General features: G+C 42.2%; 7 protein-coding genes across 7 annotated transcripts in view; 5 read left to right on the plus strand and 2 right to left on the minus strand.

Annotated features, from left to right (window-relative positions):
• The first annotated feature begins 1344 nt into the window (after window positions 1–1344).
• Window positions 1345–3808, plus strand: LOC125772834 (uncharacterized). The gene is made up of 2 exons (XM_049444200.1): window positions 1345–2494; window positions 2617–3808. The coding sequence occupies exons 1-2, from the start codon at window positions 1923–1925 to the stop codon at window positions 3728–3730; spliced, it is 1686 nt and encodes a 561-aa protein (XP_049300157.1). The 5' UTR covers window positions 1345–1922; the 3' UTR covers window positions 3731–3808.
• Window positions 3809–4413: 605 nt separating this feature from the next.
• LOC125772748 (dynactin subunit 4) lies at window positions 4414–6906 on the minus strand. The gene is made up of 3 exons (XM_049444177.1): window positions 6610–6906; window positions 5251–6506; window positions 4414–5037 (listed from the first exon to the last, which is right to left on the minus strand). The coding sequence occupies exons 1-3, from the start codon at window positions 6880–6882 to the stop codon at window positions 4758–4760; spliced, it is 1809 nt and encodes a 602-aa protein (XP_049300134.1). The 5' UTR covers window positions 6883–6906; the 3' UTR covers window positions 4414–4757.
• A 225-nt stretch (window positions 6907–7131) lies between these two features.
• LOC125773068 (endoplasmic reticulum resident protein 44) lies at window positions 7132–12090 on the plus strand. Its single transcript, XM_049444249.1, has 7 exons — window positions 7132–7734; window positions 8182–8257; window positions 8691–8782; window positions 9120–9513; window positions 9710–9976; window positions 10055–10253; window positions 10328–12090. Exons 1-7 carry the CDS (start codon window positions 7693–7695, stop codon window positions 10473–10475), a joined length of 1218 nt encoding a protein of 405 aa, XP_049300206.1. The 5' UTR covers window positions 7132–7692; the 3' UTR covers window positions 10476–12090.
• A 297-nt stretch (window positions 12091–12387) lies between these two features.
• On the plus strand, window positions 12388–13771 carry LOC125773165 (osteopetrosis-associated transmembrane protein 1). Its single transcript, XM_049444305.1, has 2 exons — window positions 12388–12566; window positions 12627–13771. Exons 1-2 carry the CDS (start codon window positions 12523–12525, stop codon window positions 13585–13587), a joined length of 1005 nt encoding a protein of 334 aa, XP_049300262.1. The 5' UTR covers window positions 12388–12522; the 3' UTR covers window positions 13588–13771.
• Window positions 13772–13871: 100 nt separating this feature from the next.
• On the plus strand, window positions 13872–19430 carry LOC125772394 (sorting nexin-25-like). Its single transcript, XM_049444101.1, has 3 exons — window positions 13872–14516; window positions 14602–14710; window positions 14857–19430. Exons 1-3 carry the CDS (start codon window positions 14396–14398, stop codon window positions 18017–18019), a joined length of 3393 nt encoding a protein of 1130 aa, XP_049300058.1. The 5' UTR covers window positions 13872–14395; the 3' UTR covers window positions 18020–19430.
• A 940-nt stretch (window positions 19431–20370) lies between these two features.
• On the plus strand, window positions 20371–23763 carry LOC125772772 (protein GPR107). The gene is made up of 8 exons (XM_049444179.1): window positions 20371–20487; window positions 20555–20665; window positions 20733–20878; window positions 20965–21232; window positions 21305–21693; window positions 21888–22278; window positions 22348–22517; window positions 22599–23763. The coding sequence occupies exons 1-8, from the start codon at window positions 20386–20388 to the stop codon at window positions 22753–22755; spliced, it is 1734 nt and encodes a 577-aa protein (XP_049300136.1). The 5' UTR covers window positions 20371–20385; the 3' UTR covers window positions 22756–23763.
• Window positions 23764–24454: 691 nt separating this feature from the next.
• LOC125773304 (uncharacterized protein DDB_G0283357) overlaps window positions 24455–26489 on the minus strand; it is an 85998-nt gene continuing 83963 nt past the window's right edge. The window contains exon 4 of the mRNA XM_049444342.1: window positions 24455–25633. Coding sequence (XP_049300299.1) covers window positions 25435–25633 — 199 coding nt within the window. The 3' untranslated portion in view covers window positions 24455–25434. The remainder of the gene's footprint in view (window positions 25634–26489) is intronic.

The following is a 26489-nucleotide window of genomic DNA, read 5'->3' on the forward strand; positions in this document are numbered from 1 at the left end:
ATCTTCTTCTTCTTTCTTGGCATGCTCGCGTTCGAACACGTCGCGTAGACAGGGGCTGGTCGCTAATCCGTTTCGAGGATACTCGGTCCAGGGCTGCAGTCCTCTATCCACGGCTGCATCCGATTTTCGACAGGTTCGACTTCACCTGATTCAGCCAATGAGCTCGCTGTGCTCCTCTTCTACGTCTCGTGCCGAACAGATCGTTAACGAGCACCTTCCTGGTGGAGCATCCTCATCCCGTGTCCTAGTCATCGTATCCTTCTTTCTATGATAACTGTTAGGATATCTGCTCACAAAAACAGCTCAACTAGTTCGTGGTTCATTCTCCTTCTCCACACGCCGTGATCGCGTATGCTTGTTTGGTCATACGCCAATGTCCGATGGTCATTGAGGAACATCGCCTCGAAGGTGGTGTCCTCCGACAACGTTTCCCCAAGCGTGGTCGCGAAGTCCCTCGCCACATCAGCTTGCCTCAACCGATCTATGTTGAGGATGAGGGATCTGCAGGTTCATGTCTCGAGTTCTATTTCAAATAATACATCTAGCTGACGCAATTCAGGAGTTCGCATCAAATTGGATTGTACAAATGGCATCTTCAATTGATGTCATAAATATGCTTCAAAGTGTAATGTTTTCCTATATTGATCGTTTTATCGCATATATCAATTCGTATATTTATCTCATGCTATTGCATATACCGATATGGTATGCACGAAGAAACAATCTGTTGGAAATTAAATCTTAAACATGGTGATAATGATATTTACATTTTAGAAACGAAGATACATGCTACAAACATGACGTATCAAGCATGGCAAACAATGCCGGAATAACGTACGATAACGTTCAGTTGTAAATTACTCAGCCATGTATCAGAGGAAGACTTGTTCTCGGGCCTCTTGTCACTACTACCGTTGGCTTAACGACCTGCTCAAAGGTCGTAGTCCAAGCAGCAAGCAGATAGCAAAATGTACGGCGCACGGACAAATAACAACCCATCAGTAGAAACGGAAATTTGCACAATTACTAAGCAATTACCTTACTTACAGATGTGTGTCGGACCTTTTAAGGAAAACAACATACATAATGCGAGGTTAGGTAAAAAAACGCTATAAAGCTACACTACACATAAGACATTGGAATTTGCAAATAGCTGTATTTAATCCTATAGCACAACTCATTAATCCGAGTCTGACAAATTGTCATGTCAGCAAATAAGAACACGGATTAGATCGTTTCGTGCGTTAATGAGGTACAATTTTGTTTTGTTGATCGGAAGTTCTCGCCTAATCATTGTATCGCGGTAGACACGCGATGAACTGTCTACTTGTCGAGATTTAACAGGTTTCCGTGATTACTTTGTTTGGACTCAGGCGCACAGGTGGGCAATATCTCGAGAGAGATAAATGTAACGTTGAACGGGTATAACATCTTGGGACACATTATACGAAACTTGAGATAGCATTAAACTGGCAAAGCTTGGCAAAGATCAACCCCTTGTTGAGAGCATAAGCTCAACATATCCACGGATTTTGCCCGGAGGAGATTGCGAACATGGAGAATAACTTATGTTCCCGCTCTGCTTATACCTCCATTACACTGCTATATCATCTACACACTTCTCTCTTTCTCTATTTCTCGCTATCTCTTTGCCATTCGTCCACCTTTACCTCCACCGTTGTCCTCCGGGAGTCTTCCTGGAGGTTCGTTCATCTTGAAGTCGATTGCTGGCCATTCACAAGCCAATTATCTGCCAGTTGCATAGCATCGTTTGCGTGCACTGTAGTGAAGGTTCATTACTTTAACTTCCAACCAAACGACACCAGGCCTCAGTTAGTGGAAGAGTGTTGCGCGGTTCGCACGCTAACGTCGAAGTATAGATCGTACCCTCATACACGAATTCGCGAGTGATCAGCAGGGTAATGGCGGACAAACAAATCAAGCGCGGTGGCAACTGCCACTACGATCCGCTGACACATATATGGACCGGTTTATCCACACCGCCACTGTACGATATCAATCAAAGTATTGGGCAGCTTATACTCACTAAATTGCAACGTTGTGATCCGGAGCATGTTACCCAAATCAGTGCTGACATCGATCAAGGTCGCCCAGTAACGTATGGGGAGATGTATCTCCGTACGGTGCGCATCGCCCAACACCTTTCGCAGCTCGGGTATGGCAAGGATACACCGATGGCGGCCCTAGCATCCCGCAACGGGGAACACGTAGCACCGGTGATGTTCGCCTGTTTCGCACTGGGTATCCCCATCAATACACTGGACGTAGCATTCAACGTTACTGATTTTGCCCATATGTTCGGCATCACGCGTCCGGTACTTGTGTTTTGTGAAAGCAACATTTTGAGTGTGGTACGTGAAGCTGCCAAACGGGCCATGATAGATCCCCAGTACATATTGTTTGAGGATCACATCAACGGGTATCGTCACGTGTTGGAGCTGTTAGAGCCAACTTCAACCGAAGAATTATTCGAGTGAGTATGACAAGTGATACAATCAGCTTCTTTATAGTCTCATTCTCATAGAATTGTCTCATTTTCTGCCTTCGTTAGTTTTGTTCAATTGCAAATATATTTTTCTTTTTCCAATTTTATAGACCAGCCGTATTAGACGATCCTTCAACTCATCTGGCAGCAATTCTATGCTCGTCTGGTACGACCGGTTTGCCCAAAGGAGTTAGTTATTCTCACTCGTTCTGTATTGCAAACTTAACGTCCCTGTGGCACATGGAACCGAATGATTGCCTACTCGCGTTCAGCTCCTTGTACTGGTTGTCTGGTTTTGCCTCGCTGATCATCGGTACGATTGCACAGGCAACGCGACTCATTACCCGGGAACCGTTCACTCCCCAGCTGGCGATCGACATAATGGAGCAGCACCGCGTGACAATTGCCTTCTTCTCGCCCTATCAATCAAATCTTCTCGTACACGAGCCACTACTCAAAGCGAAACCCTTTCCCGTACTTCGCTTATTATTATGTGGTGGTGCACGTGTTTCCAAGCAGCTGTATGCATCGTTGCGAAGCTGTTTGCCGTCACATACGCTCATCCAAATCGGTTACGGTATGTCCGAGTCCTGCCTCATCTCGCTGACGGACGGTTACAGCTATCGGGACGATTGTGTCGGTACACTGCAGGCACGTGCCGAGGCACGAATCGTGGACGATGAGACAGGACAGCGGGGTCTCCCACCTGGAGAAGCGGGAGAAATTTTACTACGTGTACAGGTTCCCTTCTCCGGGTATTACGGCAATAAGACCGCTACCGTCGATATGATGGGATCGGATGGTTGGATACGTACCGGTGACATTGGGCATTTCGACACGGATGGACATCTGTACGTAATCGATCGAAAGAAGGACATCATTAAGTATGCAGGCAATCAGATATCTCCAACGGAGCTGGAGGTACTCATCAAACAATTACCGGGAGTACTTGAGTGTTGCGTCGTTGGTGTACCGGACGAAGGAACGGATCTGCCCGCAGCACTCATAATTCGCACTCCAGGATTAATCGGGGATGCCGTTTCAGCTGAACAAGTGCAACAGTATGTCGATGCCGAGGTATCCAACTATAAAAGACTACGGGGAGGCGTTTACTTTACCAGCGAGATGCCTCTAACGCCATCAGGAAAAATAGTGCGTCGCAAGTGTCTGGAAATTGTACAAAATATTCGTGAAGGCAAGCAACAGAGCGAATCTTCGTTCTGATCTTAAGCTAAAGAACGTACAATGTTTGCCGGACACTTGTTATAATGTGTATAATAAATAAAGAAGGTTGAAATACAATCGCTTTTCAATTTATGATTATGAGGACTGCCGCTAGTTCGGATGGATTCAAATCTCTTTCAGACTATTTCTTCGTAGCAAGGACTACGTGATAAAAATAAGTCTAGTAAGCCAGAAATGGCCGCCATGACCTCAGACGTCTTTAAACCAAGAAAAAAGCATATACCATGCTAGTCTTTCTTAAATCTGTTCCAGTTTTTCACGAGCCAGTAGATCTTCTAATATTGAGAATTGATGTCCCTTTTCGCTACTGCTTCAAGATTTTTTTCCAGCATTAAATAAACAGAGTAACAAAATGTTCTAGAAAGCAAATGGAATAGAAAAATACATCACAATATAGTTTGTGCTACCACTATATTATATTTATTAGCATGGGACTAATATTTATTAGCAATAGACGATATCTATTTGCGAATGGAAAATTGATTTTACGTAACATATAAATATTGTTAATCTCGTTCAAAAATGCAATACATTTTGAAGCACTTTAAATAATAATAAATATATATTTTGCCAATAAACAAAGCATTAGAAACGTCTGATGATCCTGGTAAAGTAATCATTGTGCATATAAGGTAAGTTAAGCAGAAGCCTACGGTTCAACCATCTCTCATATACTGCTCCAAAAAAACAAAACACTTATAGATCGGGTTTTACTGAATATACGGGAAATTAATAAAGCTTTTTTTCCGCTATAATAGTTGTATCGAGGGGACTGTCTGCATATGTGGTAGGCTCCAACTGAGATGGAGTGAAAACGTTAATGCGGCCACCAGAAAGGCCTGGATATTAAATTTGATGACGACGGCAGCACAGTTTAGAGCCGCGAAGCTTCTGTATGCTTGTAGCTTCTGATAAGCAAATAAGTATATAATACATGCGTACTTTATAAGCCATCCTAACCTAAATGTCTTGACGTTTAATGTGTTCAATCCATTCAATCGGATTCTCAATTTTGTTCAATTCGTTCCGCGCCTACGATTCGTTGCTTTCCTAGATTTACATATATGCGCGTATTTAGTGCATGCCATTTTTGTTCTTTGTTCGCGCCGGTTAGCGATGTTGCTGCTGTTGACGGTGATGGAGCGACGCTCTTCTCTCCGACCGTATTGAAGTAGGTATATTGCAGCGAAAATCCAACCACTATATCCTTGTCGCACGACGGATCGGACTGAGGCTGCACACCGAGTCGAATAATAACGTGATTTGCCTTGCGCCAAACAATGAACCTGTGAAAAATAAAAAAAGGAATTTATTTTATCAACCTGTCAAATTGTGGGTAGTGCCTCTCTCTCTCTCTTCTTGGCTTTAACGACCTTACAGGTTACGCCGGCCATTTCTGGCTTACTAGACTTATTTTTACCACGTAGCCGGATAGTCAGCCCTTGCTACGGGGGGACGGTCCGGATGGGTAGTGCCTAAAATGATTATTATTTACATACTTGGGTTCATCCTGGTGTCCTTGCACGACCTCATCAAATTCGGCCGAATCATCTCGCTGATTGACGGTGAAGCTGCTGTCCGGTAGTTTTAGCTTTCCGTTAACAGCACGACCAATCAATCTTGGTTCCTCCAGCAGTGTACCTTGACGCACAAAACCGGGGCTCAAGCTGGACAGCGTTGTCTGGTGCGAAACACCAGCCGTTACAGAAGGTGTCGTGCTACTTTCCAAGGCAAGTGCTTTGAGCTCTTGAATCATTAACTGCTCCTCTTCGATCGTAGGTAGCTCCATAATAGTGATAGTCATCTCATTGATCGTGGGGTTTGTGATGCGCAAGAGAAGCGCCGCTTCGGAACCATCTACCAGGAGCGGTTCACAGCTCACTAAGCGTACATCCGGTACGTGATAGGCGGCGAATAATGCAATCCGATATTTGATCGAGGAAGGATTATATTCAGACTTGATCACGTTGTGGTCACACTGTCGACAGCGCAGTGAACGTTTGATTGAGAGCAGCTTGTGCTGCGGATAAAGCTGACTAACCGAAGCCGATTGCTTGGCAGGCTGTGCCAAGCGTTGGGCAAGTGTTGTTACCGTCTTCAAATTAACCTCGGCCTGGAACAACTCTTCCGGCAGTTCGTCTACTTCCTCCGATGCAACCGACTCCTTGATCGATGTCGGTGTCGTTTTGAGTTGTACTTTCCCGTCCGACCATCCCATCTGGCGGCGCATCATCGACACGGTTAGTCCCGTACGATCGGTTAAACTGGGAAATTGGCTTTTCTTCGGTGCCTTCCTACGCCACAGCTCTTGCCGCTCCTGTTTATCATGCAGCACTACCGACTGGTAATGTTCCAGTAACAGCGCAAATCTGGTTGTGTTTGGATATTCCGGTTCCGGCCACTGACCGGTAGCGGCAGTCTGATCCGGTATACCAATATCGTGCGAGTTCCAACGGCACGTCAAGCAAGCTAAATAGTACATTTTCTTCGTGACTTGCTTCGGACCGGTACTTGGTGCAGCATTTGCAGCTGCTGGTGATGCATCCGGTTTCGCTTTCAACGGATCGTCGGCTGCTGGTGAACTTTCTTTCGACTCTGTTCCGGCAGCCAACGGTACGGTAGCAACCGATGCACGCACCGAAAGTGTATGTTGGCAGCTGGGACAGTTGAAGCAGGTGTTGCAGCGGTTTTTACGTATTTTCGTTTCGGACGACGGTATGTTCTCCAGACAGTTGGAGCAAAAGTTTGAATCAACCTGCAGAAAAGAAGGGACAAATCATCACATTTTAAGCATTACAGAGCACGAACATCGGTGACATCATGAATGTTGCCAACTTTTTTTGCCCCCCGTTTCGTACCTCATGACAAACACAGAAACCGCAGCGCAACTTCATGCAATGGCGACAAAAGTAAAGCTTCGTAAGTGGGTTTAACAGGCCGCAGACACACGCGTACTCTACCCGATTTAACAAATTAAAGAAAGCCATCGCGATTAATAAAATAAATATCTGATCGGTCTCGAGGTGTTCCGTATGATTATCCAAAAAAAAACAGATGCCGATGAAAACTGTTTCGGAATAAGAAGAAGAAAACAGGCTGTCAGTTTTGACAGCAAACAATAACCGGTTCATGCATCAAAACCGGTTGGTTGGAAAACCGCGGCCATACCCGAATATTTCACACAATATCGACAGCAAAGTGAATATAATCGCGTTTAAATATTATCTGTACACTAATAGCAATCTACTAATTTTTTAAATACATTACTTTCTTCGTTAAATCAAATAAAAAAAGAATGAATAAAAATTTCGTTAAACTCTGCTGTCAGATTTGCAACGTTTAACCAGCCTGGCCCCAAAATGCCAAATATTTTGTTCTAGAGGTTTTCATGCCAGCTGTCAGTTCGGTCAGGGAAAGGTGTACGTGTCTCTGCGGTGCAGCAACACAATAGTGTGTGTGTGCATTTTCCTCATCCGGAACCGCCATCCAGGCAATTAGGAGTAGTTTTTCTGCTGCTTTTGCTACTCCCTTTTCCATCTGAATCGCATTGAAACGTTTGCCAGACGCTATTGTTTTCCGGTGGTGGTGTACCTTATAATTGCTTGCGTCAGGGAAAAGCCAAAGCAGCGGGTTAACTTCAGCGTTAGCGTTTGGCCCCGTAGTGGCATCGCTTGTCTCTGTGATTCAAACTTATTTTGGCTGCGCCGGGTGAATTTGATCGGGTTCCGCACACCGAACGGAAAAGTGGACATCGGTACCGGTACAATTTGTCCCACTTGTTCCGGGGAAAGCGGTGGAAAATTGTCATCAGTATTGTCACCGGATTTCCATCCACCATACCACTCCTTTCCTTGCTGTCCAACCCGCACGCCGTTGACCGGGTGTGTTGTAGCTAACAAATTCCTCCATCCATACCAGAAAATAACAACAACAAAAGCAACATGGCTACCAGTTTAAAATCTGTGTTATTTCAATATTTAATGGTAAGTAAAATCGCGTGGAAACGTTTAGATTCCCTTCCGTTTTAATCATGTTAACCCTTACGCATTTGTTTTGTGCATTCTTCTGCAATTGTTGCAGTTCCTCTGCGATGTGCTCATTTATCCATACAAGGCAAATGTAGCCAAATCAGGTGCAATACGATTAAGAATTAAGTGTTTTAATGAATGCTACGCTGTAGTTTGGCAAGATTGTCTAGCTGGCGTTATCATGACAAATAGGCACGCTTAGAATAATAACGTTATTGTACGTGAAATAAAGAATGTGGTATCGTTGCCGTATTCAGAAACTTTGTTAACATCCCGATTGCTTTTAAATAAATTACTACATTGCTTTCATCTTGATAATAATAACATAACAACAAGCATACCCATTTTGTTTCGTTTGTTCAATTACTTCCGCTTGTAAACCACATGCATTACCTCTTTCAGGTTGTCTACATGTTCTACAACCCAACGAATAGTGGAGCCGTTCAGCTTAATAGTGAAAATATCGATATGACCCTCGGTACGTATGGCGCTTTTTGCAGAGCTGGTTTGGTGACGTTAACGCTTACATTATATTATGCTCCATTATCAATTCTCCGTGCTGTCGAAAATGATGTTACTTTCATGTATCAGAAAACGGTTATCTGTGATATCATTTTTGTTCCACCGCACACAATTGACAATGACGATGCTGAAGATGTGTACAATTCACATTTCTTTATCAGCCGCTCTCCTCGAAACGTTTTAAATGAAACCGATGGAAGTAAAACCAGCAATCAAAAAAGAATTTAGCAAACGACGATGAACCGTTTTATGAACCATATCTCTTTTCGCGCTTTTCTTCTATCACTATTTTATGTTTGCACAAGTGTTTGAAGCGGAGTACGAAAGTTCTTTTCGTTGAAGATTGTCCTATATAATCCTCTTGTTTCCTCTTGTTTTTTTTGGTTTAGCATCTAATGAATTAGTTTTGATCAACTTCTATGCCGACTGGTGCCGATTCAGTAACATTCTACAACCCATCTTCGATGAGGCAGCGGAAAAGGTAAGAAGACAAGTACGCTAATCCGTCCTTCTGCTTAATATTTCCTTCACGATAATATCCGAAAGTGATCAAAATGGGATGGCTATCGTCGGTGAAGACAGTAGCATTACCATGAAACAATCAACCATTTGAAAAAAAAACCACCCAACACTGCTACAATCAATTGAAAATACGGTTCTGTTTTTCGATTATTCATACGTGTCGATTCATTTTTCTATAAACATTGTCTTCCTTCGCATAAATAATATTATCAAAACCATTTGAAGCTTCCTTCAAATGGAAAAGTTCCGTGCTATAATAAATATGTTTTGTTCTACTTTTTACTACCATTTATCAGGTCCAGAAAGAGTTCCCTGACGCAGGGAAGGTTGTGATGGGTAAAGTGGATTGTGATCGCGAATCTGGTGTGGCGTCCCGTTTCCACATCACCAAATATCCTACACTGAAGGTGCTGCGCAATGGACAACCGACCAAGCGGGAATATCGTGGTGCGCGCACAGTTGAAGCGTTCACCGAGTTTATACGAAAGCAGCTAGAAGATCCGATCAAGGAGTTCCAGAACATCAAAGATTTGGAGCAGCTTGATTCGAAGAAACGCATCGTGGTTGGGTATTTCGATCACCGTGACATGACGGAGTATAACACGTTTCGGCGTGTCGCAACGAATTTGAAGGAAGATTGTCAATTCCATGTTGGTTTCGGCGAGGTCGTTCAGGCGTTGCATCCTCCAGGTAGATTTGTTTTCCACTTTATAAACTACCTTTTGCAATGTGTTAAGCGAATGACAAACGGTATAACATTGGCTTATGCTTTTCTTTCTTGCAATTAACGGAAGTAAAGGATATTCAGCAAGTACTTATGAAATGTAGAAAGGCAGGTTTAGAATGAATGTTTTAATTCTTAACTTTTTGGTATCGTTTTTTTCAGGCCACCCCATCATAGTGTTCCGGCCAGATGTGGCCATGTCGAATGAGAACGACGAAACGTACATGGGCGATTTGCGCAGCTTTGATGAGCTGAACATTTGGGTGCAAGAGAAGTGTGTACCGTTGGTGCGTGAAATTACGTTCGAAAATGCGGAAGAGTTGACCGAGGAAGGTCTGCCGTTCTTAATATTGTTCTACGCACCGGGTGATCTTGAATCGATCAAGGACTATAAAGCTATCGTGCAGTTGGATCTCATCTCGGAGAAACGTAAGAATTATTAGTTAAATTAAGATGTATATTTTTTTTTGCTATAATTGTATCTTTTTTCCTATTTTATTACGCTAGAAAATGTAAACTTCCTGACCGCGGATGGAAAACGTTTTGCCCATCCCCTACACCATCTCGGTAAAACTCAGGCCGATTTGCCACTGATTGCAATAGACTCCTTCCGTCACATGTACTTATTCCCGAACTTTAAGGATATTTATGTGCCAGGAAAGCTAAAGCAATTCCTGAACGATCTCTACAGTGGCAAACTACATCGGTAAGTGGTGGAAGGAAGCCTCTAGATTCAACATGTTGCCTCATTACGTGTCGTTGTGTCGTTTCTCGTTTTAGTGAGTTCCATTACGGTCCGGAAAAGGATACCGCGGCTGAAACGAACGCGATCGATGATGGCAAAAAGCCAACGACGCCACCAGAATCCACGTTTAAAAAGTTAGGACCATCGAAAAATCGATACACGTTGCTGCGTGATGAGCTTTAAGGTTGATGTTCGAAGCTTCGTAAAACGGTCCATTAGCAAATGGGAAATGTTTGAATAGTCAGCCGGAACCTAGGTATTTTACCAAACGTTTCTCTGACGAATGTGAAGCAGTAAGCGTGAATTGCCTGAATTTGCACATGCAGGAGGGTGATGGAGGCACGAATTTTAAGAAGAAGAAAAAAAATGAGATCAGTTAGAAGAGACAGTAATCGATAGCGATGTTGTGAGCGAAGGGTGATGATCGTATGTGAAACGGGGGTTTATGTCTGTTTCTCGTCCCGCACCTTTAAGGTGGAGACTAAATGAAACAAATTCCAAGCTTATTTGTCAACGCGTGTTTTTTTTTGTGCATCGTCAAACACGATTTTTGTAAAAAAAAAATGTTTTCGATCCGCCCACATACTTGATTAGCCAAAAAAACAATTATAATTTGGCACAATAGCATTTCAAACACGATGTGCTAGAAAGCAACCACGTTATAGGTTGGGTTGAAGTTAATATTTGAATTTTTGTCTTTTATTTTCACCCTACCCCTACCATGGCGCATCTAGTACCAGCAAACAATGCTTAACCCCAAAATAGTCAATAGTGTGTACCAGGTGTAAGATGATTCGAAAAGATGAATTGTTTTGTTAGTTTCTTTTTTTGTGTGTGAGCGAAAATGCTATTTGTGTAAAGTGAGTTATGAATGAGTTAGGAGGAAAATATACTAAAAAACAAATCTAAGTTCATATGGTGCAGAACTGGCAGACATGATAAAACTACTAAAAGACATGTTTGTTTGAATTTCCAAAAAAAAACATCTTGCAGCTATAACGTGGCAAACTCTTGGATGCAGAAAGATAATGAAGGAATTCATGTTTTAATAGGTTTTATGTTTACAGTTTTTCAAATTGTAGTTTTCTCTGAATCATAGTAGTCAATTTAACAGTTAATCGATTCGTTTATTCCATGATTTTATTTTCCTTTAATCAAAGGTTACTACAAACCGGATACCTTTATCCTAAGAAGTTTTACGTCATTTCGGTTAAAATTTTTGTCAAATTTTTGGGGGAAAAAAATATTACCGAATTATGATGAAAACAGTCTCTTGTTCTCCAGGGTCATGTTTATTGCTTCAATCTTAAAAAAGTTAATGATTCGGTATGAACAGCAATGCTTGAAGTGATGCAAAACATAAAAAAAACGAATAAGCATAACAGGTTGTTATCTGGATTAAAAATTGAATCTAAATCTACACGGATGTAGCATAACGTCTCTTCACTAGGCCATTAGCAAACCTATCAATAATAAGCCCTTTAAACAGTAATCCATTTTGTGGTTTTGTATATATTCTGCAACAAATGATGATGCTCGTTAGCATCATGAAAGAAAGCTATTGTTTTGGATAGCGAGAATAAACGCAATACTAAGTTGAATTGAAATCATTGAATGTTTCTGCAATTATATGTAGCTATTTCGTTGCTTATTTTACGTACTCTTCCATCCATCGAGTATAGATAAAGCAAATTCAGCTAGCTTCTAGCTTCTATTGTGAACCAGTCGAAAGCGGTAGACGCATGTAGGAGAAGAGACTTCATTTGGAGAAAAATAATAAACATTGATAATACATTTAGCAATGCTTTCGCTGTGTGTAACAATGATTCTATCACATTATAATTGATCATATCCGTGAAAACCCCCTTTTGATTAACACCATTTGCTAATTTGACGTAAAATTGTAATGTTTAAATTTTTTATTTGTCACATATAGCAATGTGTTTTGATAGTTAAAATGTTGCTTTGATATTTAATGTTGAAAATTTTTGATAAACGATGTTTTAAACAATATTTGATTTAACAATAAAAATCAAGGCGAGTAAGCATATTGTTATGCTAGACACTGTACACTGTGATTCTTTGTGATTTCATCCCTAAGGTATATCTACTCTCTATAGATCTTGAACGATGCACACGAATGCACTTTTGACAAGAAGAAACAAGGAAGAGTTTAGATAAACAAACATTCGGATCACGTTAGTCATAATCGTCATTATCTCTAGTAACGATGGCGAAGTTCATACCTATAGTAATTTGTTTCGTGATTGCGAGGTAAGAAAATCGTGTTAAACGTTCCGTACTGTTGGTATGATTCCTTTTCTTTAATTTTAGCACTCGCTTGATCGTCCACGCAGAGCCAGAATGCGTCGATATTCATGCGTTCCTTAAAGACACATCAGCACTGATGAGATCGCTTCCGGATCATACATATCCAGTGTTCAATTTGTGCACTGCCGACACGGCACAGAAGACGTTTCACAGTGCAGTCACGTTTTATCGGAACATGAGCAACTCGCCGCCGTGTAAAAAATATCTGGAAAATAACCGCCTGACGGTTTATCAGAGCATTTACGCTGAACTGACCGGTCTGTGGGATGCAGCCAACTGTGAAGCTTGTACCGGGGCTGTAAATGATACAGCGAAGTTTATGAACCTATCGAATACGTTGGATGCATGTTTCGCCCGTTCCAAAACGCCGTGTGTAAGCTGCGACACCGATTACCAGAATGTGCAACAATTCTACGCTAGTATCAACAAAAAACAGCACGGATCCGGCATGTGTTTCGACATTGAGGATCGGATGAATCAAACGCGACGGATTTGGTCCGGTCAGTACAACTGCTGCAAAGATAAACGGCACTCGATGGTAATCTTTGCCTCGATTGCATCCGTCGTTTGCGTTCTACCGTTTCTGTTCTACACGCTGATGCATCTAGCAGCAACGCGCCGAGAAAGACTTCGGCTTAGTTTGCTGCTCGTTAACGACGAGCCAGACCAACCATCTGGCTCACGAAACAATAACGGAGTGATTCGAAATTCGGACATGGAACGTATTGTGGAGGTAGATGATGATGAGGAAAATCATGCAAATGATAGTGATTCTGATGGTGACAGCTTTCACAAGAAGCCACCGACAGCCAAGTTTAACAATCTCGATGTAAAGGAAGGGAATTTACTAGATGTTAGCGAATTTGAGCATTCATCATCAATACTGCAGCCGCAACCGGATCCAGTTGGTCATAAGCATGACCGTCATCAAAAAGAATCTGATGATGAAAGCCTGCTGCCATAGCTGCAGCTTTGCTTTAAGTATAGAAGTTAATACATATTTCATGACATATTAGCCGCAATGTTGTAAAACATTGGAATCATTCAATATGTTCATGTTACAAGAGAATTAATTCTGAATATTAATAATGCTTTTGTTATTGAGCTGCTTTATACGAAATCGGTATGAATAAAATGTAAATCGTTAACCCCCGTGTTGAATGATGTTCTTCCTATATGGCGCATTACAAGGAAAATGATAGTGGAGAACGTGTTTGACAGCTCAGCTCATTTGTTTGCGTCCCAGCAGTCTTTTCTGACATCGCACACAGCCTGATTAGCCATCAATAACAATCTACGCCCTATCCCAGTAGTTTATCACATCCCGGAATATCCTTGTCCATTCGACACAAGATATTTCCTTGCTGCGTGCCATTTAAATACTACATTTTTCATTCCCACCATACTACCCATAAGCTTACATACGTTTTGCTAAGTTACGTTGCAGAAGGGAATGGTTTGAAACCGTGTAAACAAGGGGAGAGTTCTCCTCAAGCTGGTAAGCAGGGTGTTCGGCATACGGTGAAATTAAAAGGCAGGAAAATTTGTTGCTGTTCCGTTAATGTGCATCATTGGACAAACATGAGGGAAAGGGCACCGCCATAAATGCCCAAATGAGGCGTTTGATTGGACTGCACGTTGTAACAGCCGATACAATTTGGTCGGACGCAACGGTGAAGCAGCAGCTAGGTGCGGTAGCGAGCAAAAAAGTGTACCATATTTTTTGGTAAAAACAATTGCAACAGCGGCATAAAGCAGACGTGACTACCGGTATGAAGGTACAATACTGGATCGGTGTGATAGCAGCAATTTTATGTGCCGTGTGCGTTTATTCGCCCATTTTCCTGTACTTACTCCTGTTCGTCATCTACTCGCTGGTACTGATTACTGTCGGTAACTATCCCTAAAGCTCTAGTTGATCTTATAGATCCACATGGAAGTAAAACATGTAATAATTTCTTCTCAATTCCATTTGTAGCGGTGTTTGGAACTATCTATGTGCATTATAAATTGACAAACCGTGAATCAGTCCCGTACGTAAACCAAGGTCAAGACGAACAAACAAATGTCCTTTACAATGCCACCAGGTATGTGGTTTTTGCATTTCAATTTTGTTTTATACTTCGAGCTGGATTATTTGTTAAGATTAAACACAAGAGTTGTTTCTTTTGTGATATTATTAATTATAATGTGAAGCGAGGTGTATTAATAATCGTAATACTTTAATTTCTAGATCGGCCATTTTTGGGAAAAATGGTTCTCCCGGATCATCTCCCACAACGCGCGCGTTTGGTGGCCGTGGTACAACCGGTGCCGGTAGTGGAAGCTCCACCACAGCTTCTGCCAGTACCGGTCAGCTGCCAATCATTTTTGGCCGCACGGTTGACGGACTGCTGCAGCAAATCATCGATAATACGATGCGGGATCTAGTAGGACCCGCCCTAGAGACGGTGGTGGCGAATCCGCGCCGCATCGTAGAGTTGTTGCGCGAGGATATTTGGCTCGGTATAGAGAAGCTGCACGAACGAGCGGCCCGCATCGATGCACCGAAACTTATCGCATGCGACTTCGTACTGAAAGTGACAATGCACCTGCAAAAGATACGCCGATCGACCAAGCACGAAACAACGCCGGATGCGTTTGCCAATGCTAGAAATGAATCCATTTTGACTGCATCGTATCTTGCCACGACGGAGAAAGAGCTCGATTTTCTAAAAAAGATAAGTGAGATACTTATTATATTTCTTCTACCACGTGGATACTCTCTATCGCCCGTCAAAGATTTGCTCAGCGAAGTGATCGCTTACCGTGTGCTGCATCCCGCCATACGGTATGTGACGGCACCGGACTTTATAAACCAACAGATCGTGGAGTGTATCGAGACGCGTCTGGTGGCGGTTGCGATACAAAAGCGTAGCCACGAGTATGCAGCAAACTTTGAGGATTTTTTACACATCATCGATATGACGCAAACGACCGAAGAGTTGCACTCGATACGGGCGAGTATTGTGAGCGATATACGGCAGGCAACGACTATGCAGGCGATGCAGCGTGCACGGGGCGGGTTTACGATACCGCCGTGCGACTCAACCGGTTCGTCGGGCGCTTCCAGCACGTCCGAAAACGGTGGACACAGTGATGGTGAACCGGCGGCTACACTACGGCTCAAGCGTTACATTCAGCAGCTTTCGTTTGCAAAAAGCCAGTGCGAAAAGTGTTTGACGCGGCTCGGTTGGGAGGGAAGCGTTAGCAATGATGTCGATCTGGCGCTGGCCGACATTCTATCCACGGTAGGTGGTCGACGGGCTTTAACCGCATTTCTTGAACCGATGAATGCTGCTAGCCTTGTTGGGTATTATACGACCGTGGAAGAATTGCGCCGTGCTGCACGTTCTGCCTGGCATCAACTTGGGGCGGAAATTTTTTACACCTACATCCGTGCACCCAGCTCGGAGATCCCGCTGGATAAGGTAACGCGTAAACGTATGGAAGCATTTCTGGTCGGTGACATCGGTGGTCCCGATGTGTTCTACGAAGTTCAGCGCGAGTGTTTGGCACTGTTGGAGCAAAAGTATTATCAATCCTTCCTGCTGAGCGACGAATATTTGCGATTGAAAAGTTCCCTGACGCAGGATGAGTTTAAGGAAATCATTACATCGTGCGGTGGAAACCCAGCGGGCAGCATGGATGTGGGTGCTGAGTTGAGTGGATCGCTACAACACGCCAGTCACGATAGTCAGGAAAGTCAGGACAGTGGCGGTAGTTCGGTGAATGGTAGCGATGGTAGCACCGATCCGGCGCTGGCAGATCTTAGTAATCATTCGCAGTACGCGAGAAACAAGCTGGATCGTTTGGACGAGAAGCTAGCGAACAAGCAGCAAGCGCTGGAAGCGTTAAAACAATCGTTAAAACCAGATTCCAAGCTGCTGCTGATGTTGGAGCGTGAGATTGAATGGTTGCGGGGTGAAAGGCGTCAGCTAGAGTCACACCTGTTGCGTACCGCTGTTTGGGGCGAGTATCTCGGCAGCTGGCGTGCGATAGTGGAAAGTGTGGACTTTTCCGATGATCGGGAACCGCCGCAGTTCATGATCGTGGTACAGGTGGACGAGATGAATGATTACGGTGGTGGGACGCGTGATGATACGGTCGTCATGACTGCGCTGGAGGCTACCGATACTATCTCGACCGGGTGGGTTGTGGTACGTTCGTTGGCCCAGTTTCATACGCTGCATCGTAAATTGCGCCCGATGTGTGCGGAACTGCGCCAACTCGATCTACCCTCGAACAATGCGTTTAAGCTGTTTCTGCTGAAGAATGATCGGGCATTGTTGGAGAAAGCGAAAGCACAGGTGCAGCGTTACCTTAGCTTCATTCTTGAGGATGATCACCTGAATCAAAGTGAGGTTGTGTATGAATTTTTAAGCCCAAGTTCGGACCGGTTGAAGCAGGGCGTAATAGCCAACAATCCATCACCGTCGAAGAAAGCATCTTCCAAATTTTCGCTAGCCACTATTTTCCGCAGCAATAGTGACAAGCTGGAACAGCTGTGGAATGTAGGCGGTACGGAACGTCCGTTCGTTGGAGACCACCATGATGCTTTTACACCGGAAGATGCCGATCAGGTGTCGCTGTATCTTGAGGGTGGACCAGCTAGTGGAGTGTCATCGACTGCTACCCCATCGATTGACGGTACGTCGGTAGAGGCACGGGACTCGATAGCCGAACCGCTGTACGCTCTGCTTGGGGAGATATTCGATCTTGGTGGTGTTTTCCGGTGGTTGCGCAAGAGCCTAATTTCGTTCGTGCAGATTACGTACGGTCAAACGATTAATCGACAGCTGCGTGAATCGATCACAGCCCTGTTCGATGAGCCAATGCTGCACGCGTACGCCAGTGCCGTGCTGCGCAGTTTGTGGCCTGGTGGTGCATCACTCCAAACAAACAATGCCGTTGGGGGCGTCCGACTGCTAGCGACTGAACGCAGCGAAGATGAGCGAGAGATGATCATGAACGCTGCTAGATCACTATTACAGGACAACATACCGGAATTGCTTTGCAGCTTAATCGGGGCACAGAATGCACGCCAAGGTGCACTAAAACTGTTCGAGGTGTTACAGAATCCGCTGTACAACAAGCAGCTGTTTTACGATCTGCTCGAAACACTGATGCTAGAGCTGTTTCCCGAAATTCGACAGCTTAAACCTACGGCGGGCAGCAATAGTAGCAATCCGATCGTCTCAACCAACAACAGCGGTGATAGTAGCAGCAGCGCTAGCGTACAGCCACGAGAATATTATCATCAACCATCCGGCGTTTCGCCAACCTCTTCACCGCCAACACCGATGGGGGGTGGGGTCGGTTCCGCTTCGGGTACACCCATTAGAAGCATATCATAAGGACACGCAATCGAATTTGAACTTTGTACTGCTGTGAGAAACAATCCATATTTGTGGATGATGTGGGAAAATTTTCTACAACGGGGGCCTCCTTCGTTGAGTATTGATTAATGTTTTAACTTCTTTGTAATTGGTGCAAAACATTTTGCTTTAATATTGTATTAACTTAGTATTATTTAGTATTTTTTTCCGGATTTTGGGGTTAGTTGTTTGTTATTTTGTGTTGTAAGATTTGCATCATTATTTTGCTTTTTTGTTTTTTTTTTTGAAAATTGTGATTGAACTGTGGCTATGAACTGAGGTATTTATCGGGCTATGAACTATACAGAGGCTTAAAAGTATTAAACAATTTTGCACAAATATGTACAGTATTTCGACAACAGAAACTCTTTTCGTTAACGGAACTAATAACGAATTGATTTAATTGCAATAGTTTGCCATCTATCAATTTAATACTTATTGGAAGCATCCTCAATGTTGGTGCATGTGGTATCCTTAAAAAAAACTAGTCTAAACTAAATTGAATGTTGCAAAAAGACATAAGTATTTAGTACGCTTGATTGTGTTGTAGCATTAGGTAATTGGATTTGTTTAAAAAATTGTGTTTTTTGCTGCTTTAAATGAGCAAAAACCATTTCACGAGTTTATAGTTTAAATGAAGTCAACTGATTTTAAAATTCCAAATAGAATGCCAATAGAACTTAAATCATACATTCCTTTGACGATGTGGTTAAACATTTAAAGATGTGTATACATACGTCCAGTTAAATACGCACTGTGAGAAAGTGTTTTGCGAAGGAAGTGTAATATTTAATATGACTCACTAACACCTGCCGATCAACTGGTTCAGCCCTCACCTTTTCGCGGTGCAATTTAGCCTGGATGATTAACGTACTGTATTATTTACATGAATATTGTACAGCAACTTAGCGTACTGCTAATTAACGGTAACGCGGGCCTTTTGCTCGTTTATATGTTAAGGGTATTAACACTGGAAACTGAATGTCTGAATGGCTTTTCTTCTCTATCCCACCCTATGTCATGCGGAAAAGCATTAAGTTTTATATTCTCCCATACTGCTCCTGGGGGGAGGGGGGGGGGGGGGATACTGATTCCGAAGGAACGCGATGAAGTGTATCTAATTATAAGTGGATGTTGCAAATCCCAATGTGATTGTCGGTGATTAGTAGGCAGGCGTGTTTATGTGCAACAACATAATAAAGAACAAACCCAAAGCAAGTACTTCGTGATGCCCCTTCCATTATGCTTTTAAATGTGCTGTGAGTGAATCAAACTACAACCGTGTGCAAGATTTATGAGCTGATAGAAAACGAAAACAATGATAATAATAAAGATGTAATAAAATTAAAATTAAACTACATGAAATGTTTGTATTCATGCTTTAATACCTCTTTGTTTCGTTCGCCGAAGATCGACCGAGCCGTTTATCTGGAGCACCTCCTTCGAGAAGTAAAAAACAGGAATGCATCTCGTAGGTATGATGAATTTGCCCTGAATTGCAAAAACGGAGGAAAATTTTCCACGAAGTGTTACAACTGCAAATAAAAACAGAAACCGTTATTATGCTCAAATTTTTGAATCACTGACGTCCACTATGCGAACAGAAAATACAAGATGAGTTGCGCCATGACAGGTGAGAAGAAAAGTGTGAGAAGTGAGATAAACAGCGTTCGCAGTGAACAATTGTGATAACAAATAAATAATGTATGTTTTCGCTTGCACTGAAATGGAAAATTAATACGTAGTACAGGTATTGTATAATGATTTTAATAGAAGCTCAGCTTACAATACTAATTTGGTTAGAGTTGTGAATATTTCCTACTTTGGTAACAGGTTTTTGTTTTCTATTTGCCATCTCACAATAGTGAAATCAACTCCACCACTAGTGAAAAAGTTGTAATTGGTTGGCATCGCGATGTAACGAAACGTCAACGCATGATTTTCACTGTTTAGATGTGTTTATGCTGTTGTTCCTTGGTGAAAACGGAGATATTTTATTATATTTTACCATTGTTTGCCAACTGGAACAAAAGTGTAGCGTAGTGCTGGGTCGATAAGAGCGCTCGTATTCCCGTCATTACCCTTGGATAAGGTAAGTTGAGCTTTCTTCAGCACATTCCTTTAACATCGCAGTACCCAAGATCCATCCGTGTGATGGTTCCGTTCAGTCGTGTTGGGAATTGTTAGAAAATAAGCTGTATAACTATAATGAGAAAACTTGTACCTCTTGCAGTGGTTATGAAGATATACGCATAATAGATTGATTGGAGATTGTTGCAACAACGGCACGGTAGCAAATATTTAGCAACGTTAGACACGCATTTCCACAACGAAACTGAAGAAGGATGAGCCGGAGATGGACCGGCCTACTGATGACCGTGGCGGTTCTGATCGTAGCATTGCTCGTAACGGTAACGGTTGCTCGACGGCATCATCTGGAAGTGCGGGTAAATATAAATGAAAACCAAGGGTAAACGGAACGAAAAAGGTTTTATAAAATATTACTATTTTCAGGATGATTTCCGGCGGTATATTTTGCTCAGTACGTTTGGGTTTTATGCTGGAGGTGTTTTGGATGTACGGGTTTCACACTTTCGTGTCGATCCAAGTACAGAGGATAATATGGTATGTACATACGTGAAGAAAGGTGAAGATAATGTTGAGCCTCACTATTTGTCTATATTTGAAACAGTTTGGCCTTTCGCTCGACAAAACAATGTCAGACTCGATGAATCCGTATCTAGATTCGCATCAAGACAAGTGCATTCTCACCGAACCAGTTGCTGTACAAAGTAACGGACCAATTGTGTTCTTCAAGATGGATCTCAAACAGAATGTGTGAGTTAGAAGATGGAATGTATAAAACAGAAAACACCAAGAATTAATTAAATCATTTTTTGTTTTATTTTTTACACTCGTAACAGCGTACATGTCAGTTGTTCCAAGGACTGGCAAAATATTCACCTTTACAAAGACCGTAGCGGTGTGCCAGCGCTTCGTTCCAAGCGTCAATCGTTCGCACAGGTCAGCGATTCGAAGATGGTGTACATGCAGCGCCGTCGTCGGGCAAATGTTTTCCCCCACGCAGCTGATGGCGTGGCAGATGTCGGGGATGCGGCAACCGTCTGTAGCAAGCTGACACTGCCGCTGGAAGTGAAAGCAGACGATATGTTCAAGTACTACAGCTTTAATGTGAGTACAAACGAAAAATAAGAGTCAAAAATGAAATTTACATGCAACGTTTGTTTATTCATTTTCTTACAGTTTGCCATATACGTTGCTACTAAGCAGGAGGAAGGGCTGTACAATCTCTATTTCCACAGCTGCCCGAACTACTCACCGAACAGTCTGTACGAGCTGAATTTTAACGTCGATATTGAGGAGAAAAATAGCGGCAACTATCTGTCCGCTGGTGAAATGCCGCTGCCGGCGCTCTACTTCATGATGTCCATTTTGTTTTTCCTTTCCGGCCTGTTTTGGGTGTTCATACTGCGGAAAAGTAAACATCCACTGTTCAAAATACACTACCTGATGGGTGTGCTGGTGTTTCTCAAATCGTTGTCGTTGATGTTTCACGCGATTAATTACCATTTTATTGAAGTGCAGGGCGAACACGTCGAAGCTTGGGCGATTCTCTACTACATTACGCATCTGTAAGTGTGTATTTTATATTCTATGGTTGATCATGTCAGAACAGTAGCGTTCTGAATAGTAATTTGATTAACAATTATCTATTTTTTTATCTTTATTATTAATTATTAATAATAATTAATTAAATATAATTAAATAATTAATTAAAGAATAATTATTATCTATTTTTTATCTTTTTTTTGCACACTCGTTACAGACTCAAGGGTGCGGTGCTGATCATTACCATAGTACTCATTGGCACCGGATGGACATTCATCAAGCACATACTGGCGGACAAGGATAAGAAGCTCTTTATGATCGTGATACCGTTGCAGGTGCTTGCAAATGTGGCTGAAATTATTATCGCGGAAAGCGACGAGGGTGACAAGGAGTATAGCACCTGGCGGGATATATTCATGCTAGTCGATTTGCTGTGCTGCGGTGCGATTCTGTTCCCGGTCGTTTGGTCGATCCGGCATCTACAGGAAGCGGCCGGTACGGATGGTAAAGCGGCAATCAATCTGCGCAAGCTAAAGCTGTTCCGTCAGTTTTACATCATGATCGTATGCTATATTTACTTTACGCGCATTATTGTTATTTTACTGAAGGTATGTTATAAAGGGGTTGGCTGCTATTTTATACGAACTAGCGATTTTTTTTTTGGCTTGAATTTGTAGATTACCGTCGCATTCCAGTACGCTTGGCTGGATGAAATGTTTAAGGAGATGGCCACTTACGTGTTCTTCGTGCTGACCGGGTACAAGTTCCGACCCGTTTCACAGCATCCCTACTTTTCCGTGCATGGTGAGGATCTCGACGATGATGACGATGATGGTGAAGTGGAAATGTAAGTTTGTACAATATTGTCGACGATGTTTACAATGTTTAATCACACATTCTTGCATGTTTTTTTTGCTTCTTCACACAGCCTCACACAATCAGGACTGAGCGATGGCATCAGTAAGATCACAAACCGATCCCAACCATCGTCAAACATAGCGTCTGGCGCTACGCTGGTGGAATCGCACGAAGAAGAGCGAGAGAATTTGATAAGCAAGCGGGAATCATCTCACGAGTACGATTAGGCTTGTCGCTTGTCGGAATGATTCAATGAATACGGCTTGTGGAGGAAGAAAATCAGGAAATTTTTGCATGTAACAATTTTTTCTTCCGCAAATAGATTTTTTGGCATTCGCAACTCTTCTTCACACACGTTTGATCGTATGGAAAAAATGGCTGTAGGACAACGTAGGACAATTTAGGGCAGGGTTAGGGAATGGAATTACTTCTAATTCATGTGATTCTAATCCGGCTGATCCGGATGATTGCGATGCGCATCTGCAAAACTTGTACACGAACATCAACAGGCAACAATCGTAGAGGGAAAACGTTTTTCCCACAGTTCCCACATCTACACAAATTGAGCTATAATGCCACAAACGGACACAAGTTGATAGAAGTTTGTAATACTTCTTGGACGAAACCGCAGCTAGCTAGTTGTGTGTTTTAGAAAACATGCAAAACTATAAGTACTATCGCGTACGATAACAATATAAGCGAATGATAACGATGCAGCTATTTCGCAAAGATAGAGATATTGACCTTTCCAATGATAACATGTAACATGCATTCAAACGCGGGGCGAAGCAATAGTAGCAAAGTCTGTTTTTCCTCGGTTTCTCCTCAAACTGGAACAAGTTGCAAGTTTGTAGACCACACTTCCCTAACAAAGTTCCCTTCACCCGTTTTAATGAATCCGTGCTGTGATCTAGCGCCCTCGTCGTCACTGTTTGCTGGCGTGCTTGAAAGTGTAGTAGCGCATAGTCCAGATGAATGGTTGGTGTAGATTTTAAAAAAGGACCACAAAATACTAAATGATAATTTAACGTAAAAAAAAAATGAAATGCGATACCCGATATGATGGTACCATATGCTGCACTCTAGAAGATTATAGTTGAAAACCCGTACAACGGCGGAAGGACAAATATAAAATGAAGAAAAAAACAACAACCTAGACATACACATACACAGAAACATGTAAGCTAAATAAATCACCATAAATGATAAAATATAATTTAAGTAATTCAGATTAAGAGCCATTTGTCCAGTTTCAATGTCTTGATGACTATTTTTTACGTTTGTCTTTCAAGGTTTTTAGCAAACATTGAAGTACAAAATTAGTTTTTTTTTTGTTTCCATTTTATATGATTTATTTTGTGTGTGTTTTTTCTTACACTCGTCATTCACAACATTAAGGTTCAATATACGTGTTTTACATGTCAGTATTTATTCATGCTACTTGATTATTAGCCATAGAAACACAGCTCCGCTGTTACAATAGTTCCATTTTTGTTTTGTTAATTAAGGATTTGTGTCGTTTTTGTTTTTTTGTTTTTTATTAAATTCATGTTGCCTGTTTTTAGTTGCATTACTACCATTTTTTTGTTCTCTTTTTTTTAGTAGGAGTGATATAGTTTGTTTGTTTGTCTGTTTTCAAAGCTAGTCGTTTCCATTTTGTCACCGTTTTTTTTTTTTTTGTTTGAAATTTCTATCCCTTCAAATCCTGCAGCTGTTAGACGTATTGTGATATGAATATTTTAATAGAATTTGGTTCCATCTAAGGTGTGCCATCGGAATGCTCGCATAAAGGGTTCGGAATGCCATGGGACGATTCAGTTTTGCTTTGATTGGTATCTTCCTTCTTCATTTCGTTTGTATCAATATCTGAGTGCTTTATATAAATGGAGATGTGTTTTGTTTGTTTGTTTCGTTTTTTGTCTCTCTCCCTGCTAGGTTTTTGCTAGTAAATATGTTGGGACCTTGGGGGTTTAACACTGTCTTGGGTTAGAAGACTACAAATGGTTCTCTTTATTACATTTCTAACTTGATAGCGTAAGGATTGTTTTTGCGCACAATGTTTGTTGCTAAACTTCATCTCTTTGTTAGTTTTGTCTTCTTCACTAGAAATAAGCTTGAAAACGGCTACATCTGATCACGTGTATTACATCTCAATAACAACAAGTGCATTGCGTTGGGAAATGCACTGATCTTCTGACATGGGTCTTACGGCACAATCACTTCGACAAACAATTGAAATTGGAAAGCTCTTCAGGAATGCTACATTGGAGAAACGCTTAATGTGACTTGATTGCATTTCAAGATGGCCGCATCATGCATTGCAATTCTTCCTCAACGCAGTAGAGTAGTACTTCCTAGTAGTGCGTAGAGCATAGAGTACCGGATGTTTCAGATATAAATGATGAGTGCTTCTGTTCTGTGTGGAATAATCTGCTACGATTTGTAGGGACGCTATATTCAACAATGAATACCTTCAAGGTTACATCTTGAGGTTACTGTACGCTTTAGTCTTTGGAATTCCGGGAAACATATCTCCACCGTGATTGATATTTGATTGATGCTATGCTTTCTTTTACTGACATTTTAATTTTCCTAACCGCAACAATACACCTCCTGGAGACGGCTTTGCTGCCTGTAACAAATGATCGATATTAAACCTTGTTTCTTCGCGTTGGTAGTAAACACACACACACATACACACATATACATTGAAGGATGATCTCTATGAATGAGCATTTATAACACATAGAGATAACAATCATTAAAACATCACTGTTTTTTCGCTACAATAGTAATCCAAAATATACAGCGTGTTTGCGAAAAAACCAAAAAACCAACCACAACTAATCTGCTAACAAGCGCCGTTTGTCAGCCATGTCAGGCCTGGCAGGACTCTGTCCCACTGTTTAAAGCAACCGTTCAAGGTCTTCACTCTCCGCATCGCTCGTGCCAGATTCGGTGTCGGTATAGTCATCCTCATCCCGGCGGTTGCGTCGGCAGCACGGTAGCCGTCTGTCATCTTCGTAGTCGCTCCAGTGCTCGAACTCTTCTTTGTGATGTTCCAACAGCATCAGCGATGAGAACAGGCTATCGCAGCCACTGCAACTGTAACAATAGAAGTGGAAAGTTTGATTATAAATACTGTGCAAATAGTTCATCTCTTCATAGATATAGAGATTTAAGATTTGTGGCTCTTTCATGTAGCTGACTGGTGGTCAACCGGTCTTACTAATGTCTGAGGTACCTTCTCCACCAAAAACACCTGTAGCGACGATCGATGCTAGGATTATATAAATGGTATATAGCTCCGGTACTCAAATACACCTTTGAGATATAGGACTCTGTCCAAAACTGATGAAATCCCCTCAGCCAAGGTTGAGAGGGAAATGCTGAGAATGATTTTTGGTCACATAGGTGTGGAGCTGCAATGAACTCATGCGCATGGAACCGAACGACCCAGCCCGTAAAGTCCGTTTAGGTCGTCCACATGGAGGTCGTCCAAACTGAGATGGAGTCCGTCAGAAAGGCCGGGATAATGGATTGATAGATGACGGTGCTAGACCGAGAGAGGTTTAGAGGACTCCTGCAGTAGACCAGATCTCTTCAGGGAATACCCTGTCAATTCTTATTTCTTCTGCTTCTGGACTAAAGTTAACTGTTCTATGAAGCTAAATAGCCAGGTTTTAGTATGTGTAGTTTATTAATCCGTGTAAGATTCTAAGTATCCGTAGTGGATGCTGACTTAGATTAATTATATTTACAACCGAGTAAAAACAAAGCTAAACAAGAGTATAATTGTATGAAATATTTAATGCACTTTCCATGCATATGGTTGCATGCCCAGTACATTACCGGTTTCATTTCAATTACATCAAAATCTGTTACGGTTGCATCTGCATGTGACAACTTTGCAGGGGGTACCATTTTGCGTTGCATGTTACCGTCCATCTCAGTACATCCA

The sequence above is a fragment of the Anopheles funestus genome, chromosome X (assembly GCF_943734845.2).
Source record: "Anopheles funestus chromosome X, idAnoFuneDA-416_04, whole genome shotgun sequence".
NCBI classification, from domain to species: domain Eukaryota; kingdom Metazoa; phylum Arthropoda; class Insecta; order Diptera; family Culicidae; genus Anopheles; species Anopheles funestus.

Bases quoted from the DNA above. Each gene is read 5' to 3' on its own strand.
- LOC125772834 (XM_049444200.1), top strand. From the start codon at position 1,923: ATGGCGGACAAACAAATCAAGCGCGGTGGCAACTGCCACTACGATCCG. The intron at 2,495-2,616 runs GTGAGTATGACA...CCAATTTTATAG, and splicing joins TCAACCGAAGAATTATTCGA to ACCAGCCGTATTAGACGATC.
- LOC125772748 (XM_049444177.1), bottom strand. From the start codon at position 6,882: ATGAACCGGTTATTGTTTGCTGTCAAAACTGACAGCCTGTTTTCTTCT. The intron at 6,507-6,609 runs GTACGAAACGGG...TCTTTTCTGCAG, and splicing joins GTTTCTGTGTTTGTCATGAG to GTTGATTCAAACTTTTGCTC. The intron at 5,038-5,250 runs GTATGTAAATAA...TATTTTTCACAG, and splicing joins GGACACCAGGATGAACCCAA to GTTCATTGTTTGGCGCAAGG.
- LOC125773068 (XM_049444249.1), top strand. From the start codon at position 7,693: ATGGCTACCAGTTTAAAATCTGTGTTATTTCAATATTTAATG. The intron at 7,735-8,181 runs GTAAGTAAAATC...TACCTCTTTCAG, and splicing joins TGTTATTTCAATATTTAATG to GTTGTCTACATGTTCTACAA. The intron at 9,514-9,709 runs GTAGATTTGTTT...CGTTTTTTTCAG, and splicing joins TCAGGCGTTGCATCCTCCAG to GCCACCCCATCATAGTGTTC.
- LOC125773165 (XM_049444305.1), top strand. From the start codon at position 12,523: ATGGCGAAGTTCATACCTATAGTAATTTGTTTCGTGATTGCGAG. The intron at 12,567-12,626 runs GTAAGAAAATCG...CTTTAATTTTAG, and splicing joins ATTTGTTTCGTGATTGCGAG to CACTCGCTTGATCGTCCACG.
- LOC125772394 (XM_049444101.1), top strand. From the start codon at position 14,396: ATGAAGGTACAATACTGGATCGGTGTGATAGCAGCAATTTTATGTGCC. The intron at 14,517-14,601 runs GTAACTATCCCT...TTCCATTTGTAG, and splicing joins GCTGGTACTGATTACTGTCG to CGGTGTTTGGAACTATCTAT. The intron at 14,711-14,856 runs GTATGTGGTTTT...TTTAATTTCTAG, and splicing joins GTCCTTTACAATGCCACCAG to ATCGGCCATTTTTGGGAAAA.
- LOC125772772 (XM_049444179.1), top strand. From the start codon at position 20,386: ATGAGCCGGAGATGGACCGGCCTACTGATGACCGTGGCGGTTCTGATC. The intron at 20,488-20,554 runs GTAAATATAAAT...TACTATTTTCAG, and splicing joins GGCATCATCTGGAAGTGCGG to GATGATTTCCGGCGGTATAT. The intron at 20,666-20,732 runs GTATGTACATAC...TATTTGAAACAG, and splicing joins CAAGTACAGAGGATAATATG to TTTGGCCTTTCGCTCGACAA.